Source organism: Podospora pseudoanserina, chromosome 5, assembly GCF_035222485.1.
Source record: "Podospora pseudoanserina strain CBS 124.78 chromosome 5, whole genome shotgun sequence".
NCBI classification, from domain to species: domain Eukaryota; kingdom Fungi; phylum Ascomycota; class Sordariomycetes; order Sordariales; family Podosporaceae; genus Podospora; species Podospora pseudoanserina.
In genome coordinates, this window is record NC_085924.1 from 1,179,384 (window position 1) to 1,194,170 (window position 14,787).

At 50.7% G+C, this 14,787-nt stretch overlaps 6 protein-coding genes across 6 annotated transcripts; 4 read left to right on the forward strand and 2 right to left on the reverse strand.

Moving 5' to 3' along the window:
• Positions 1-3,822: 3,822 nt before the first annotated feature.
• Positions 3,823-5,940, reverse strand: QC764_512910 (uncharacterized protein; the record flags this gene model as incomplete). Its single annotated transcript, XM_062948508.1, has 7 exons — positions 3,823-4,309; positions 4,376-4,565; positions 4,623-4,784; positions 4,841-5,054; positions 5,081-5,193; positions 5,249-5,408; positions 5,462-5,940. 7 exons carry the CDS (start codon positions 5,938-5,940, stop codon positions 4,197-4,199), a joined length of 1,431 nt encoding a protein of 476 aa, XP_062798747.1. The 3' UTR covers positions 3,823-4,196.
• A 282-nt stretch (positions 5,941-6,222) lies between these two features.
• On the reverse strand, positions 6,223-7,227 carry QC764_512908 (uncharacterized protein; the record flags this gene model as incomplete). Its single annotated transcript, XM_062948507.1, has 1 exon — positions 6,223-7,227. The coding sequence occupies one exon, from the start codon at positions 7,225-7,227 to the stop codon at positions 6,223-6,225; it is 1,005 nt and encodes a 334-aa protein (XP_062798748.1).
• A 199-nt stretch (positions 7,228-7,426) lies between these two features.
• Positions 7,427-8,882, forward strand: QC764_512904 (uncharacterized protein). Its single transcript, XM_062948506.1, has 2 exons — positions 7,427-8,368; positions 8,419-8,882. Exons 1-2 carry the CDS (start codon positions 8,077-8,079, stop codon positions 8,649-8,651), a joined length of 525 nt encoding a protein of 174 aa, XP_062798749.1. The 5' UTR covers positions 7,427-8,076; the 3' UTR covers positions 8,652-8,882.
• A 1,562-nt stretch (positions 8,883-10,444) lies between these two features.
• On the forward strand, positions 10,445-11,050 carry QC764_0076350 (uncharacterized protein; the record flags this gene model as incomplete). The annotated part of the gene is made up of 2 exons (XM_062940718.1): positions 10,445-10,780; positions 10,838-11,050. 2 exons carry the CDS (start codon positions 10,445-10,447, stop codon positions 11,048-11,050), a joined length of 549 nt encoding a protein of 182 aa, XP_062798750.1.
• Positions 11,051-11,460: 410 nt separating this feature from the next.
• QC764_512890 (uncharacterized protein) lies at positions 11,461-12,866 on the forward strand (the record flags this gene model as incomplete). The annotated part of the gene is made up of 2 exons (XM_062948505.1): positions 11,461-12,000; positions 12,071-12,866. The coding sequence occupies 2 exons, from the start codon at positions 11,461-11,463 to the stop codon at positions 12,071-12,073; spliced, it is 543 nt and encodes a 180-aa protein (XP_062798751.1). The 3' UTR covers positions 12,074-12,866.
• Positions 12,867-12,916: 50 nt separating this feature from the next.
• QC764_512880 (uncharacterized protein) lies at positions 12,917-14,636 on the forward strand (the record flags this gene model as incomplete). The annotated part of the gene is made up of 3 exons (XM_062948504.1): positions 12,917-13,105; positions 13,229-13,481; positions 13,569-14,636. The coding sequence occupies exons 2-3, from the start codon at positions 13,251-13,253 to the stop codon at positions 14,634-14,636; spliced, it is 1,299 nt and encodes a 432-aa protein (XP_062798752.1). The 5' UTR covers positions 12,917-13,105; positions 13,229-13,250.
• Positions 14,637-14,787: the final 151 nt, after the last annotated feature.

Consider the following 14,787-nt stretch of genomic DNA (forward strand, 5'->3'; position numbering starts at 1 on the left):
CACTCTCGTAACATGTTCTGGATGTGTTGTAAATTCAATAGATATGCGCTGATCTCACATTCCAGCTCTGTGGTTACACGGCAGCTGACTACCAAGCACCTCGAATGGAAGTAGCATACCTCCGTAAGGCGCTAACCTTGAGTGAAAACTTTGTGCGGTCACTATTCAAAGCAGAAAACCACCAGGTAAACACTTCAGAACGAGGCGTGATAGGCATGATAAGTGACCCCTGTTTCTCAAAACATTATTACTTTTAGCACTGGCCCTGATGGAAGCGAGGCATAGTACTGTTTAGGTAGGTAAGATAAGCAACAAGTCTGTCCAGGCACAGGGGGGTCGATGAGCTAAGTGGGCCAAATTTTTGCGTGAGCCAAGTTAAGCTCGGGGTAGGCTCGATATACCGACTTACAAAAGCGTGTAGGGTCTTTTATTCTAATACAAATACTGATGATAGTTAGGTTTATAGTAGTGAAGGTATTAATTAACCCCTGTATGTTGCCAAGAATCTGGCCGGAAAAACTACCGGAAGGTTTACAAGCCTGTGAGCCAAGTCAAGCCGGCAATGACCTCAAGTTAAGTAAGTTCAGGTCCTGGGCGGCAAGTCAAGTCAAGTCACGCCAAAGGCTGGCTTGACTGGGCTTGGCTCATCGACCACCCTGCCCAGGCATTTCAAACTGCATATCATTGATTGCAATGAGCTAGCCAGACCTTAAACTAGCCTGATATTTTGAGCAATCACCACCCCACGAGGATCCACCTTCATCTTCTCAAAAAGTTCACCTTGCATCCAGTTGTGTACGTGTGCCCTGTCCAACCCAGCTGTAAGACACCCTATCTGCACTTGTGCTGACTTGTCGAATGATACGTAAGGTGTTGAATCCGAACAGCATGTCGACCTTATCCCCTTTTTCTGCGTCCTTCGCGCAAAGTCCAAAAATCCGTGGACCCAAAGGTCAATCCTTGTAATCCAAGCTCCGAGCAAGTGAAAAACAGCCGGGAATGGCATGTTTGAGCCATTCTAACTCGAAAAGGGTTCCACCACCCATTGATTTGCGCCCTGAGCTCGGGGCTCGCAAATGACCCAAAAGAGAGTGTATCTGTCCCCGCACTGGAGCCAGAAATCGTTGATGGAGTTCGAAATCTGGGATGGATAAATTGCGAACCTTAGCCTTGACGGAGTCTTGTCGCGAGTGATCGTTTGTATACTCCCAATAGAGCATCATGTGTTTTGCGTCAGAATCAGCAACACCAGCCATACGGGCCCATCTTTTAACGGGCTAGAAGCTAGTGTACTGGGTTGTCGTCCATGGTGGTCTTGGGATTGCTCAGCCGGTCCCCTCGATCGTGAATCTCGCTGACCTTATTGATTACACCTGCCACGTGCCCAAACAAGTGCAGCGTTTCGTTCTCGATACTGACGGAACCACGAAGCGGGATCCAAAATCCACCGACACGGTGGCGGGTAACACCTTGTTCCTGCCCCAAAGGTTTAATTGGCGAGACATCAACCTGAGAAATTTCCGGTCGTCATTACCAAAGTATAAACGTGGTATCTATGAAGGCATCACGTCACCGCCATCCGTGCCATATGCTCGCGGGAGGAAACCCAGTCCTCCCCGAGCATTGAGATCACCGGCGACGACGTAAATGGAGGTCAAGAAGATGGCCATATTCATCATATGACACCGTGGGTAGAGGACGCGGAATATTTTGAAAGCTTTCGGCAACCGTAATAGCGCATATACTCTGTTTCTCTCGTCGGTTGCCTTGAACGTTCGGAAGAAGCACACGAGATCATAAAGTTTCTGATGATCAAGTTCGCGTTTCAGGATCTTCTCCCTGAGCGGCTCCTTACATAATGAGGCTGGGGCCAAACTGGCCTTGCCCCCGAAGACAGACCCGACTTTGACAATGTGCTTAGCTGCGGCCCAGATTCGCCAGAAGAACTCGAGATCCTTTAAAAACAGTGGATTGATCAAAAACTGATTTCGGGAGATGAAGATAGAGCTATAGAGGAGATCAACCCAGTCCAGTTGATGAGAACCATAGTAGACCAGAATTTGCTTTACCATCGCCACCTCCTGAATGATCCAAACTCGCGAGAACCAAGGCCGTGAGATCAATCCCAAAAGGGCAAACCACGGGGTGCCATACGTCGTTATGGACTTGATCCAGGCAACCAAATCCGTGGTAACCTTCTGTTCTTCCAGCCAGGGAGTGATCTTTTCGAGCATCGCCTCAACCAAGCCGAGCGCTAACTTGCCCTCAGATTCTTTTTCTTTTCTAACCCATGCAATGACATCAGTTGCCGATTGATATACGTTTTGCATAATTGAGACTTGATATTCGCGCTCCTCCTTGTCGTTCTGGTTGATGCATATTGCGTCTATCCAGATCCTGAGTGGTTCAGTAGGGAGACGCAAGCGCAGTAGGATTTCATATAAGTTCTCGCGGACTGAAAGTTTGACGCCATTCAAAAAGACGCGAAATGTCGGCTTCTCATCGCCCCAGGCATAGGAGAGGCATATGTAATCGCCAACTTTGTCAAGCGGTGTAGGATGTGGTTGAAGCCGGATATCTTCAGTTTGGTTGGATGTCCACGGTTGGATGTCGAGAAGACGAATTTGCGTGTGGTTTCCGTTGAAGGGGAGTGTACGGGCAAAAGGCCCATTTTCCTGGGTCCCACTGGTAGGCCGGGAGCCAACAAAAAACCTTTTGGAGGGGAAGGTGGGAGGTAATAAGGGGATATAACTACAGCAGATGAAGATTGCGTTTCTGCACTGGCTCTGACAAATTTCTCCTTGTTTTTCACCAAGACGAAAAACAGAACGCCATACTCCATGCTCCATACTCCATACTCCATACTCCAGACCCCAAACGCGAACCGCGAAACGCCAAAAAGCCAAACCAGCGTCTCTGCATTGGCTCTGACGGTCTGACCTGGCCCCCCACCCCTATCCCTCACCAAAGTGAAGGACGGAGGATGAAGAGGTCAGCGTTCAGTGTTCCCAGGTGACACCACGAGGAGGTTGCAGAATCCGACTTTGCCACCCATCTCGAAAAGTGCTAGCACATCGTGTCAAGATTGTGGGTAGCGATGGCTGTAGGTGATGTCGATCGTAGTCGACGAGGGTTGTTGCCGATGAGAGCTGTTAGTGGTGACGATAGTAGGTGGTGGCAATTGGTGACGGTTGTCGGTGATGGCGATTGTGAGTGATGATAATTGTAGCTAGGTCATGCTGAATTGACGAGGTGGAATCATGGGTTGATGTTACTTGGAGCCGAGAAGATCCAAGTAATAACTAACAGGATGACGAGGGTCGCGGTAGGCTGGGAGCGAGGGTAGTCGAGGATAGGACGAAAGCCGACGGCTATGGAGAGAAAGATTGAAGGAAAGAGTGATTGGGCTAGTGAACGAGAGTGTTGAGTTCGGGAACCTAGCCAGTTGATGTCAAGCATGTGATTGAACTTGTGAGATTGGCTGAGAAAAGAACAGAGGTGCTCAGAAAGAGCGTGCAGTGGGATATTTATACATGAAGAGCAGGAGACTTATCTACCAAGAGCCCAGAAATCAGGCTGGCCTTAGTGTAACCGTATAATCCACCCTGTTACTCTATCAAGTCTTGCATGCCTCCACATACGGGGCCGGGAAGGGACAGGAAATGCAAAGTTTATGGGGGGTGGTCTCTTCCACGAAATTGAGGAAGCCACAGCTGAGTCTCCAACTGCATATGTCCAAGGCGTTACAACAGTACCCATTTAGCACTGTAAATTCTAATTTGGTGACAGTGCCCAATGCTCCACATAACGGTTGGTCACGATAAGGTAATGCTCTTGACATAGCTCACTGATGTTGTAAGTGGGGCTCGAGATATGGAAACAGACCCAACTTTATCCTCCGGTGAACCTTTGAGTATGTACATGATTATTGATTCGCCACCCAGGATGTGTTTAGTTCTGTAGCGCATACACTATGAAGGACCCCTCTGTGTCCATGATCAACAGGCAGCGTCAGGACATCCTTCCATGGTTTGACGACTGAACTGGCTTTGATCGAGACCACTTAGCCAAGGAGTTTATGAGTCAGATTCCAAAATCTTCAGAAATAACTGAGGTTCGCATCGTCAGAGATCCTCCCGCCAGCCAACATGCATTGATCTTCCCTTGCTACCAACTCCAAATCTTGTAGATACCATCTACCAACTCACGGGCAACTTCACAATCCCCACGTCCCGATCCAAAGGCGTGTACTGAATCTCGTCGATTGGCTTCGCCAGCTTCAAGCTCGGAATTCTATCAAACAGCGTGGCTTTCCACATGTTATCAGCCAAACACGTGCAACTCACACCGTACACACGAGAACCTCGAAACTTACCAAACACAGTCATCAGCTCAGTTTTTGCCAGATGCTCCCCGATACACCGGTGTGGGCCAAACCCAAACCCGAGGGCACATTCCTGTCCCCACTTGCGGTGCATGTCGAATCTTTCGGGGTCCGAGAAAATGTCTTCATCTCTATTGGCTGATTGGTTCGAGGCGATGATGCCCTCTCCGGCGCGGATGATCTGTTGAGAATTTCATCAGCCATGGCGCCTTCTAGCCAAGGTTTTGGACTGACCTACCTTGCCACCAATCTCCACATCCTCCTTAGCAGTCCTCTTCATGGCCATGGCAGACGCAGTATGGTACCGGCACAGCTCCTCAACAAACGGACCCGCCCACTTCTCTGGGTCGGCCTTGAGCTCAGCAAGCTGGTCAGGGTTCTGGAAGAGGGTTACCACGCCCTTTGACGCATGGTTAGCTTTGCCACTGGCACATGGATACAAGAACAGCAGCATACCAAAGCAATCATGTTCACCATCGTAGCATTCCCAGCAACAAGCAGCAAAAACGCCATTTGCACCGCATCTTCCTTGCTCAGATTCCCAGTCTTGACTTGCTCTGTCACCAGCCTGCTGACGAGGTCATCTTGAGGGGACTCAAGACGCTTCTCAACGAGTTGGGTGAGGTACTTGAGGAGCTCTCTGAAGTCACATGTCAGCTTGCCAGTCGGGCTTGTCCGAGATTAGATACTACGGACTGTGCGGCACCAGATGCTTCTCTGGCCGTTGAGCTACCGTTTGTGCGGATGGCATTTTGTTGGGTCAAAAACTCGAGGTCCTCAAAAGGGACTCCGAGGATGGTGTAGATCATCTGAGCCTGTTAGCGGCTAACTGGAGGGCTATCAGTCAGCTCTTGGGAAACTTACGTAAGATGGGACAGGCAAAGCGAACTCCTGAACCAGATCCATCGGGCCAGAGGAGCACCCCTTGCTTTTCATCTTGTCAAGCAAATCCGTGACTGTCTTGGTGATGTAGGGCTTCAAAGAGTTGATGTGCTCTGTCGTGAAGGCGAATTCGACCATGCCACTGTCCCAGCTTGTCAGTTCAAACCCCCGAATGTGTTGACAATGTCAACATACCGATACTTGGTATGCTCCGGGGGATCCATATCCACAAAGGTAGGTCTCTGCTTCGCAGCGAGCTTCCCATTGGCATTCAGCTCCGGGAAGCCAGGGCGTCTTCTTTCCTTTGACAGCCGCTGATCAGTAGCCACCTGGCAAACATCCTTGTACTTTGTCACCAGCCACGCCGGTGACCCATCAAACAGCTTCACCTTCGACACCGGATCCGTCTTCCTCAACTTGGCAAACTCAGCTGGAGGATCAAGTCCGGAGGCCCTTTTAAAGGGGAAACCGGGCATATCGACCGCTCCCATGGTGGCTAAACTGCGTTTGAGAAAGTGGAGGGTGGTGGTTCGGAATGGTGGCTGGGAGAGACGGGGCGTTTGGGTGAGGATGGCGGTCATTTTTGAACTGGTATGCACCGAAAAAATGGGGTGGCTGATTGTGTTGGTATCACCCCAAATGTTAATTGACCATGGATCATTGTTATAAAGCATGGATACGTCATCTGCTCGTCAAATCGAACGCATCGCAGGTGTAGTGGAGAAATGTCTTCATTGGATGGTTTATCTGATGCTGTGGTGATGAAGTGATCCGCTATCTGATGCTCAGGCTTCTGCAGAGTCGGCATCCTGCGGCCACGGCGGCTGGAATTAGTTGTAATAGGCTCCAAACCGAAGCTCTCCCCGCCAAGGACAATCTGCTGCTTGGTTGCTCTGTAATTCCGCAATGTCCACTGCTATCTTGAGCTTCCTGTGCGAACTGATCTTCCTCCACCTTCAATCCCTTTGTTTCATCGCCTGCTTGATTTTCGCCCTCAGGGTGCGTTGTCTCTCCATGACTTTGGTCTTCCAAGCTGGTGTATTTTCTTCTCGGGCAAAGTGATCTCGAAGTTTCTGTTCCAAATCCGGCGGGAGTAGTTGATTCGGTGCCAATTTTGTTTTCCATTTTTTTAGCTGCCGAAGCGTCCCCATACGGTTCCTGGCAATGCGGCTAGCGGCCGCGAGGTTGTTTGATTTGGAAAACCGGGATAGAACGTCCCAGGCCTGCAGGGTTCTTGCATCGTGGATGAAATGAGCCAGCGTATAGAAGGGTTCGATAGGGATTGATGTCCTGCCAATATAAAGATCAATTCCTTTGACCATACCGATTGTCTGCAGCGTTGTCCATCGGTCTCTCCAGATTGAGTTGCAGAGCAGCTCCAAGCAGCGCTCAAACACAGATTTTGCTTCTTTTGAGGGCTCTGGCAGAGAGAATAATCGTAGGATGGACGCATATTGTTTTCGAAAAGCGTCTTTGTCTTGTGGGCGGGCCGCGGTGTTAACAGCCAAAGCGTGCATTTCCCGGAGTGTTTTGGCGACTTGCTCTAGATCCCATCGTTTCGGCGGCTTTCCCATGAAACCTCTCACGTTATTAGCCCTGGTAACGAGGTCGTTCTGCTGTAGGTCGTAACTTTTGGCCTCGTCAGGTTGATGAGGGTTGATGCAAAGGGGTCGAAGGAAGAACATCTGCTCCTTGGTCTCATGGCGCATATATCGCAGATAGTGTTCGATCTCGAACTGCAACTTGGCCTCGTTACCATTAAGGACAATTGGCCGCGTCTTTTTCTTGGTCTGCACTGGGGGAATGAGAAAATCGTAAGTGGGATGGGTTATTGGTAGGTCGTGCAGGCTGCAATGGAGAGGACTGAGAGGGTCGTTTGACGGGTTAACCAGAAGAAACCGCGCAATTCCTCTCAACGGGATGTTCTGGTAAACGAATTCTTTTGCCCGCAGCACAACCATACTGTTGATGTGATTAGATTGTTGAGTGCCGGGGGTTGTGCTTTAGCAATTCTTGTGCTCCGAAAAGATTGCACCGATGAGAGCCGAGGCGAGGCGCTCGGGCCACATTACAGCACCACAAAATATACCCCAGATGCCACCTCTTCAACATGCCTACTTTGTGTAAACGGCAGGCTTAAAGGCCTGCTCCACATTAGACGACCGTCGACGCACCATTGTTAGCCATCCGCTGCATTTTTCCCACTGTCTCCGCTGTTTGACTTCTCTCTCGATGGGACAATTGTGTATCAATCCAGCAGAGAGCTTCTTGTTTTGAAGAACGTGGAATGTATTGGCGATGGTACCCTTGACTGCTCGGAGGTCATTCTGCCCTTGAAAGGCGTCTTGATCTTCCGTTGTTTCTACCACCTTCCAGAATGCCCATCACCCTTATGACCACTGATATGCTGGTTATCTTCACGTTTCCTATCATGATGAACCATCAGTGGCCTCAAAGACCCACACCGGCCCAAAAAACCACCATGTCAGCCTCAACCAAAACACGCGGCGTAGCACACCTCCTGGCCCCAACCCATGAGCCAAGCCAACCCAGACCACCCTCAACACTACAACCACAATCTTATCCCCGGAGATCATGATTCACAGAACCACGGATGTCAATCCTCTGCAAATCCATTCACCACCATCGAGAATCACAGTCTCGACCTGAACCACCAACCGCTCTTCTCCACCATCATCGCGATGCCCCATTCTGCTCAAAGTCTTCTTAACCCAGCATGTCCTCCAAACCTCAAATCCAATCATGTCAATCCCCAAAGATAGCCCATTCTTCAAAATATAATCGCCAAAATGCCACCACAACCCCTTCCCCCGCCATTCCCCAGCACCCTCGCCCGCCGGAGAACAACCCGCCAACTAGGCTTTTCCTCCGTCCAATCCTTTACAGAATGGGAAGAAGCGCTCGTCTTAGACCACCTCTCGGCATTTATATGCGATTATCTCGCCCTCGGACTCACTGTTGTCCCTCGCAAAGGGAATGCCTTCATCCAGTTTGTAGACTTGGACAATGCGGTAAAACGTCGGATCCAACAGCTGGAGGATGGTGATTTTATGGAAGCGTATAATCCTGATAAATCCGATTGTGAGTACCACAGTGCAGTGTAGAGAGAACGGGACTGACTGAAGACGCAGGGACAGCAAGGGATCATTATAAACAGTTCATTGTTAGTATTGTTGCCGAAGATAAATGGTACGGGGAGAATGGGGATGAGACGGCGGAATTGTATAAACGGGGATGGGACGGGGCAAAGTTGACGAGGAAGATGTTTCGGTTGCTGGAGTTTTTGATACAAGAGTGGAAAGATGGGGCGGGGGCGGAGGATGTGGTTGAGGGGGCGGTGAGGAGGAAGATGATAGGCAGGTGATTTACGATTGTTTTGCGTTGTGTTAGCGGGCAGCATTGGCGGTGGCGTTTTTGGGGGGCTTGTTGCATTTTCAGCGTGTGGGGTTGGGGCGTTCAATGTATGTAGCGAGTGCAATTCAAAAGCACTTGGTCAGTCTTGCTCGGTAGGTCGGGTACAAATAGAAACAAGAAGAGAAAGACACTAGATCACATGATACCATTCTAGCAGGGACGAGAGAATGGAGAGTCCATCGTGTTTTTTCTTTGCTTGCTTCACCCTCCACTCACCAAGAAAATCCTCTGCCACTTTGTCTCTCTCCAAAATGCAGTCGAGTCAATGTTTCTTAGAATCGTGGCAGATTCAACAGTTGGTTACAACCCACCATCCATGTCAGGTGCCGGCTGATATTCCCTCGCGCCGTGGTAAGCGTCCCCATGTTCATCTTTGAACCATATCTCCCCGTCACCATTGCCCAATTCCATTCGATACCCAGCAGGTTGAGGTGCATTGCACAGTGCACGGACAGCCGGAAACAGTGTCATTTGCTGCCTTCTGAATTCCATGGAGATAATCTCGGTAGAAAAAAGTTATTTTATCGAAAGGTGTTTCTAGGCGTCCGTCATCATAGATTCGATAGGATTGTTGAAGTTGTTGGGAGCTCACGTCCGAGCTGGCAATCGGCATACAAATACCATCTACCCCCTGAAGCGGAAGTTGTCCCAAGTCCTACCGGAAGTCTTCGTAAAGACACTTCGTGCGATTAAGTCTTTGTTCACATATTATGTCTTCGTAACCATCAAGGTACTCATGCCGAGCCTAGAGTTCATCCCGTCGTCGAGAACTGACCAAGTTAAGTGCAACTAAGCGACAAGAAGGCAATGGTACGTCTGCTTTTGCTGCACGTACACAGTCGCATCCGCCATGCCTTCTTCTCTCCTGCCACCTCACAAGAATCAAGACTTGTCAAAATTTTGGTCGTTCATTGAGGTTGGGCTTTGCAGCCCTGGTTGCGCTCAGACTCGCATTCATTGGGCCGCAAGCGCGAGCAGTCAACCGGACACGCAGCCGAAGCACACCCAGACTTAGACCCAGACCCAGACCCAAAGCCACAGCGGACATCTCCACGACCTATAGAAGACACATTTGGTGAGCCAGCGATTGGCATCGGCGCCCATCAACACACTGACCGAAGGAAGGGCGCTGGCCAAAGGAGCAGGACTGGCCGGAGGAGACCTCAACGACAGATTTTGCCATGGACCGTTGTCTCCTTGCGCGGAAGAAATCCTCGTCCAGTCTGTCTCGGAAGCGATCGAACTCTGGTACATCCATGACGCCCAGCGACCAGAAGCCGAGGGAGGAGAAGAGTGCACCGTATCGGGACGCGCGGTACCGGCTTCTACTCCAGACTAAGGGCTTATATGGACATCTCTGAGCTTGGTATTACAGATACGAGTAAGAAACTTATCAGGGACCTTCTTAGCGGTGAACAGCCGGTCCCCAAGGAAACGCTTTTCGACGACGATATCTTTGTAGATACTTATCGTAACCTCCATAATAAGAATGAGGCGAGGATTATTTAAGATATCTTAAGGTTTATCATTCCTTCGGCAAAATTGCTCGCACTTCGGAAAAAGAACTATAAACGCCTTGTCGAGAGCGTTAACGAAGGGTGGAACAATTTGATCCCCCTTACCGGCACCCGTCCATAGCCTGACTACTCCATTGGGTTTAAACGAGACGCATTTACCGATGACCAGCTCGTTAAGCCATCGCCCTTTATCGGCGACTTTATCGCCGGGGACCAGTCCTTCTTCATGGCCACGTACTATATGTACTTCCCGTTCCTGACTTGCGAGGTAAAGTGCGGCGCCGCGGGGCTCGACATCGCCGACCGACAGAACGCCCACAGTATAACCCTTACGGTGCGGGCCATTGTCGAGCTTTTCCGTGCTGTAAAGCGCGAGGATGAGGTTAACCGGGAGTTCCTCGCCTTCTCCGTCTCGCATGACCATACCTCAGTCCGGATTTACGGCCACTACCAGGTCATAGCTGGGAAAGGCATCAAGTACTACCGCCAGCCGATGCACAAATTTGACTTTACTACACTTGACGGACAGGACAAATGTATGGCATATCGATTCACGAAGAATGTCTACGACACATAGATGCCCAAGCATTTCGAGAACATCTAGTCTGCCATCAATCAGTTGCCGTCGGATTTGGACTTGGATGTCCCACCACTTTCTGAGGCGACCGGGCTTTCCCAGGATTTAGGAAACCTGATGCAGTCGGGTGCCGGCTCCTCTTCTGCAGGCGAGCAGGATCGCCAGCCGAGTATCGCTGAGCAGCAAGTGGTGACTCCAGACACCTCATTCAGTGGGATAGCAAAGAGGAAAGGCCAGAAGGTGGCAAACGGGTAGATAGGATTTGCATTCCAGAGCGAAATTTGGCGTGATGACTGTTGCCTTGCGATCTTACCATGAATGCCTGGGCGCACTTGCATTGCTCACCACAACGTAACTCGGCGGCTCTTCTCGAAAACGGCATCGGATGGCAAAGTATAGGCGTAGATACTATACTGAAACAGAACACAGAGCAGTCCCACCGAAGCCAAAAAGAAATGCAGCCATCGTTCGACTCTGCTTTGAAGCTGAAGGTCAGAACGTGAAGCCAGGCTTACTAACCATTGGTCAAAACATGATGCCTACCTCTGTGAGAGTGACGACTATTTTTCGAGACGTCTAGGAAAGAGCGAGTGGATAATTACCCCCTTGTACCTTCCAAAGACTTGTCTCGGGGCCGATCAGCAGTGGCAGTGGACGAGCTCGACATGGAAAGAACAACGGACCTTTGGTCACATGCACATTGCGGGACTGATTTGTCTCGCTCCTCAGGCTCTCACAACAGCTCCACAACATCCAGAATAACACCTCACCAACGGTCCACAAGTCAGCCGGCATCAGCAACAATGTCTTCCACTCACTGCAAGGCTTGCAAAAGCATCCGCTGCTCTCCTGCTCCTCCCAAGATCACTTGCTCATGCCCCGTCACAACACTCCACGGCACAGTCACCACGGTCCACAGTACTACCGAACCAATCAAGGCGGTAACCGTAGAACTTCGAGATCCTACGACGAACAATGTTACAGATACCGTCACTACCCTTCAGCCAGCTCACGCCCCTGCTGATCTTCCCTCGACTACCATTGTTCGGTGCTGGGTCACGTTTCCAAGTACGCCCAAGTTGGTACGAAGCCGACAGCGACCAGTATTCAAACACATGATCATATTCGCTTTGAGCGGCCTGATTGTGGGAATTATCATTGGCTGTTGGGGTTCTATGGCTTGTTCTCAGAGCTTTGCGCAAAAGGTACGTGCAATCTCCTTGATATCTGACCGATGATTCCTTCAGCATGGCTCGTCTAACGAAGCATTCCCAGTGATGCCCTGCACAACTGGCGGCGATATGCTGGGATATTATTAAGGAAGACTAAGATTTGCTGGCTCTGGCTGTTTATAGTGGTAGGGAGTGGTCGAATCACTGTGTTTGGTGGCATTTTGCGGGGTAACGGTGGTGTGCCCCAGTTGTCAAGGTCTTGTCGATCAACATCTGTACGCATCTCGCCGAATAAGAAAACTCTTCATGTTGACACTCAAGACTCATTACTTCAATTCTGGTTGCAATCTATACATTTGCCCAAAGAAACGCTGATCCCTGGTAAGCTCTGTCGTCTCATACGCCGGATAGATTGGCCGGCCCCCGCCCACTCAACTTACGCGAGATGGATATATATGAAGACGATAACTGCCGGCAGCCTGAGTCTGAGCGCGTGTTGTTTGCTCCTCCTGAGGCGCTGTCGCACCAGAGCTCGGTTCCGTCGTTGAAGCTGTCAACGGGGGGCGGAAAGCGAATATTGATCTGCTGGCGGAACTCATCCCGTCCGTCTGTCTTGAAGGAACGGTCAAGCTTTTGCGCTCAGGCCTGATCCTGTCAACATCGTCCCGTGTTGTACATCCAGTTGTATCCAAGTTTGACACCTCGTTTAAAGCGATGGATGATGCAGCAAATATGCATGCATGCAGGTATATATCAGCCACTCGCTTGGTAACATGCCGCTCCTCCCGCCAGTCACGTTGCGAGATGGACTTTGACAAGACCAGATTTTGCTACCGGGCGGGCTGGGGAACTTTTGTGGGTTGCTCGTGCGCACAGCAACCTTTTCCAAGATTTCCGCCTGAATGGTTCATATCTGGGGAGGGGATTAGGGGACCCGGCGAAAGGGGGTGGGCGCACTGACATTTGATCTGTCAAATTGTCTGAGATCTGGAATCTGGGGTATGCGGTGCATTTGTCTCGAATAAGCTTCTTGGGAGCGGAAGGAGGGACGATCGCAAATATCGGGAATTGGGTGAGCTCGTCAGGCTTCTGGCTTGGGAGTTCTAGAGGGGTCTTGATTGTAGGACGGGTCGCTTGAGTGAGTTCATTAAGAGGAGGAGCCCCCTATCCTTGTTGAAGTTGTTTATCCCGCTGGGATTTCTTGTTTTTATTTTTACTTTTACTTGATGCTTTGTTTCATTTATTTCTGACTGATAGCAAGTTTACGACGATAAACCAGCACGATGTCAGCGCTTACCCCGACTGATGCGCCTCCGCCGCCGCCGCCACCGCCAGATGGCCTACCTCCGGGCATTCCTGTCACCGAACGGGCGGCGCACCTTGCCCAGACCTTCATCGGCGTTACCTCAATACTGATGGCCTTGTGCCTGATCACCTTCTTCACGCGTATCTACCAACGGGTCTTTCCTGTGTTCAAGATGGGTCTGGACGACTGGTTCATCATTGTTGGCTTTGTAGGCCCTTCTTTCCTTCCTTCCTTCTTTCCTTCCTTCCCTTTCCCATCATCTTCACAGCCCTTGCTAACCCTAATATATGTCCAGATCCTAGCAATAGCAGACTGGTCCCTCCTCTTCCCGCTCATGGTCCCCAAACCAGGCTACATCCCCTTCTCCCGCGGCACCGAAGCCGGCAAGCACTCCTGGCTCGCCATCCCCGTCTGGGGGTTGGCCATGACGTGCATCAAGATCTCGATTGCGCTTACACTCTTACGAATCCGAGGCTCCGAAAGAAAGTGGAGGGTATTCTTGTACACCATCATCGTCATCCTGGCCATCTACGGGATAGGCAACACGATATTCTGCCTGGCTATCGCGTGCCAGCCGTTGCAGGCGGCTTGGGATGTGTTGACCCCCGGTGGGAGGTGTGTACCGGTGGAGATAATGAAGGCCGTTTCTGATTTAGGTTCGGGGATCAACATCACGACCGATCTGCTGTTGAGTCTGACACCGATAACTTTCTTGAGAAAGCTGAACAGGCCGTTGAAGGAGAGGGTGTTTGTTTGCGTGCTGATGGGGATGGGGCTGTTGGCGAGTGTGAGCAGTATTGTCAAGACGGTTATCATCAAGGATTGGGGGGATCCGACGGCGGCGGTGGATGATTGGTGGGCTATGGGGGTTAGTATCTGTACTTGGACTGCGCTGGAGCAGCTCTTGGGGGTGCTGGCGGCTTGTGTACCCGCTATGAAGGGGGTGTTTCAACGGTGCTTGGGGGGGCTGGGGGTGGATATCACTGTTGGGGGGAGCAAGAGGCAGCGGTCGGGACAGGGGGGGAATTATTACTTGAGGACCTTTGGGAGGGGTAGGGGGATGGGGACAGTGAGGAGTGGAGGTGGTGATGGGGAGAGGGTCCGGTCGGGGACTTTTGAGAGTTTGGGGAGTTCTGGTGGGAATCGGTTCTCGAGTGTGAGGCAGGTTGGGGTTATGAAGGATGAGGAACATGGGACGGTGGCGGTGGTGGAGTATGACGAGGAGGTAGGAATTGATCTTCCCGAAATGAGGAGGCAGGCTTCGACAGTGAAGTCGGTGGATGGATCTGTTGGGAGAGGGGACTTGGAAAGGGGACACTCGAGGGGGTCGGAGGGTGAGAAGTTTCCTGCTCATGCTTTGTAATCTTGTAGTGGCTGTATACGATAGGTATGTATCAATGACATTTATGATACCAGACTCGATGGGCTTTACTGCTAAAGTTATTATCACTCTGCCCTAGCCGTACTCGGCATCCCCTCGTGTCATACAGTCGATGTACTCAAAGAATTCCTGG

What these genes read in the sequence shown, in the direction of transcription:
- QC764_512904 (XM_062948506.1), top strand. Translation starts at nt 8,077, where the DNA reads ATGCCACCACAACCCCTTCCCCCGCCATTCCCCAGCACCCTCGCCCGC. An exon ending in TAATCCTGATAAATCCGATT is followed by an intron (nt 8,369 to 8,418) that starts GTGAGTACCACA and finishes CTGAAGACGCAG; the next exon opens with GGACAGCAAGGGATCATTAT.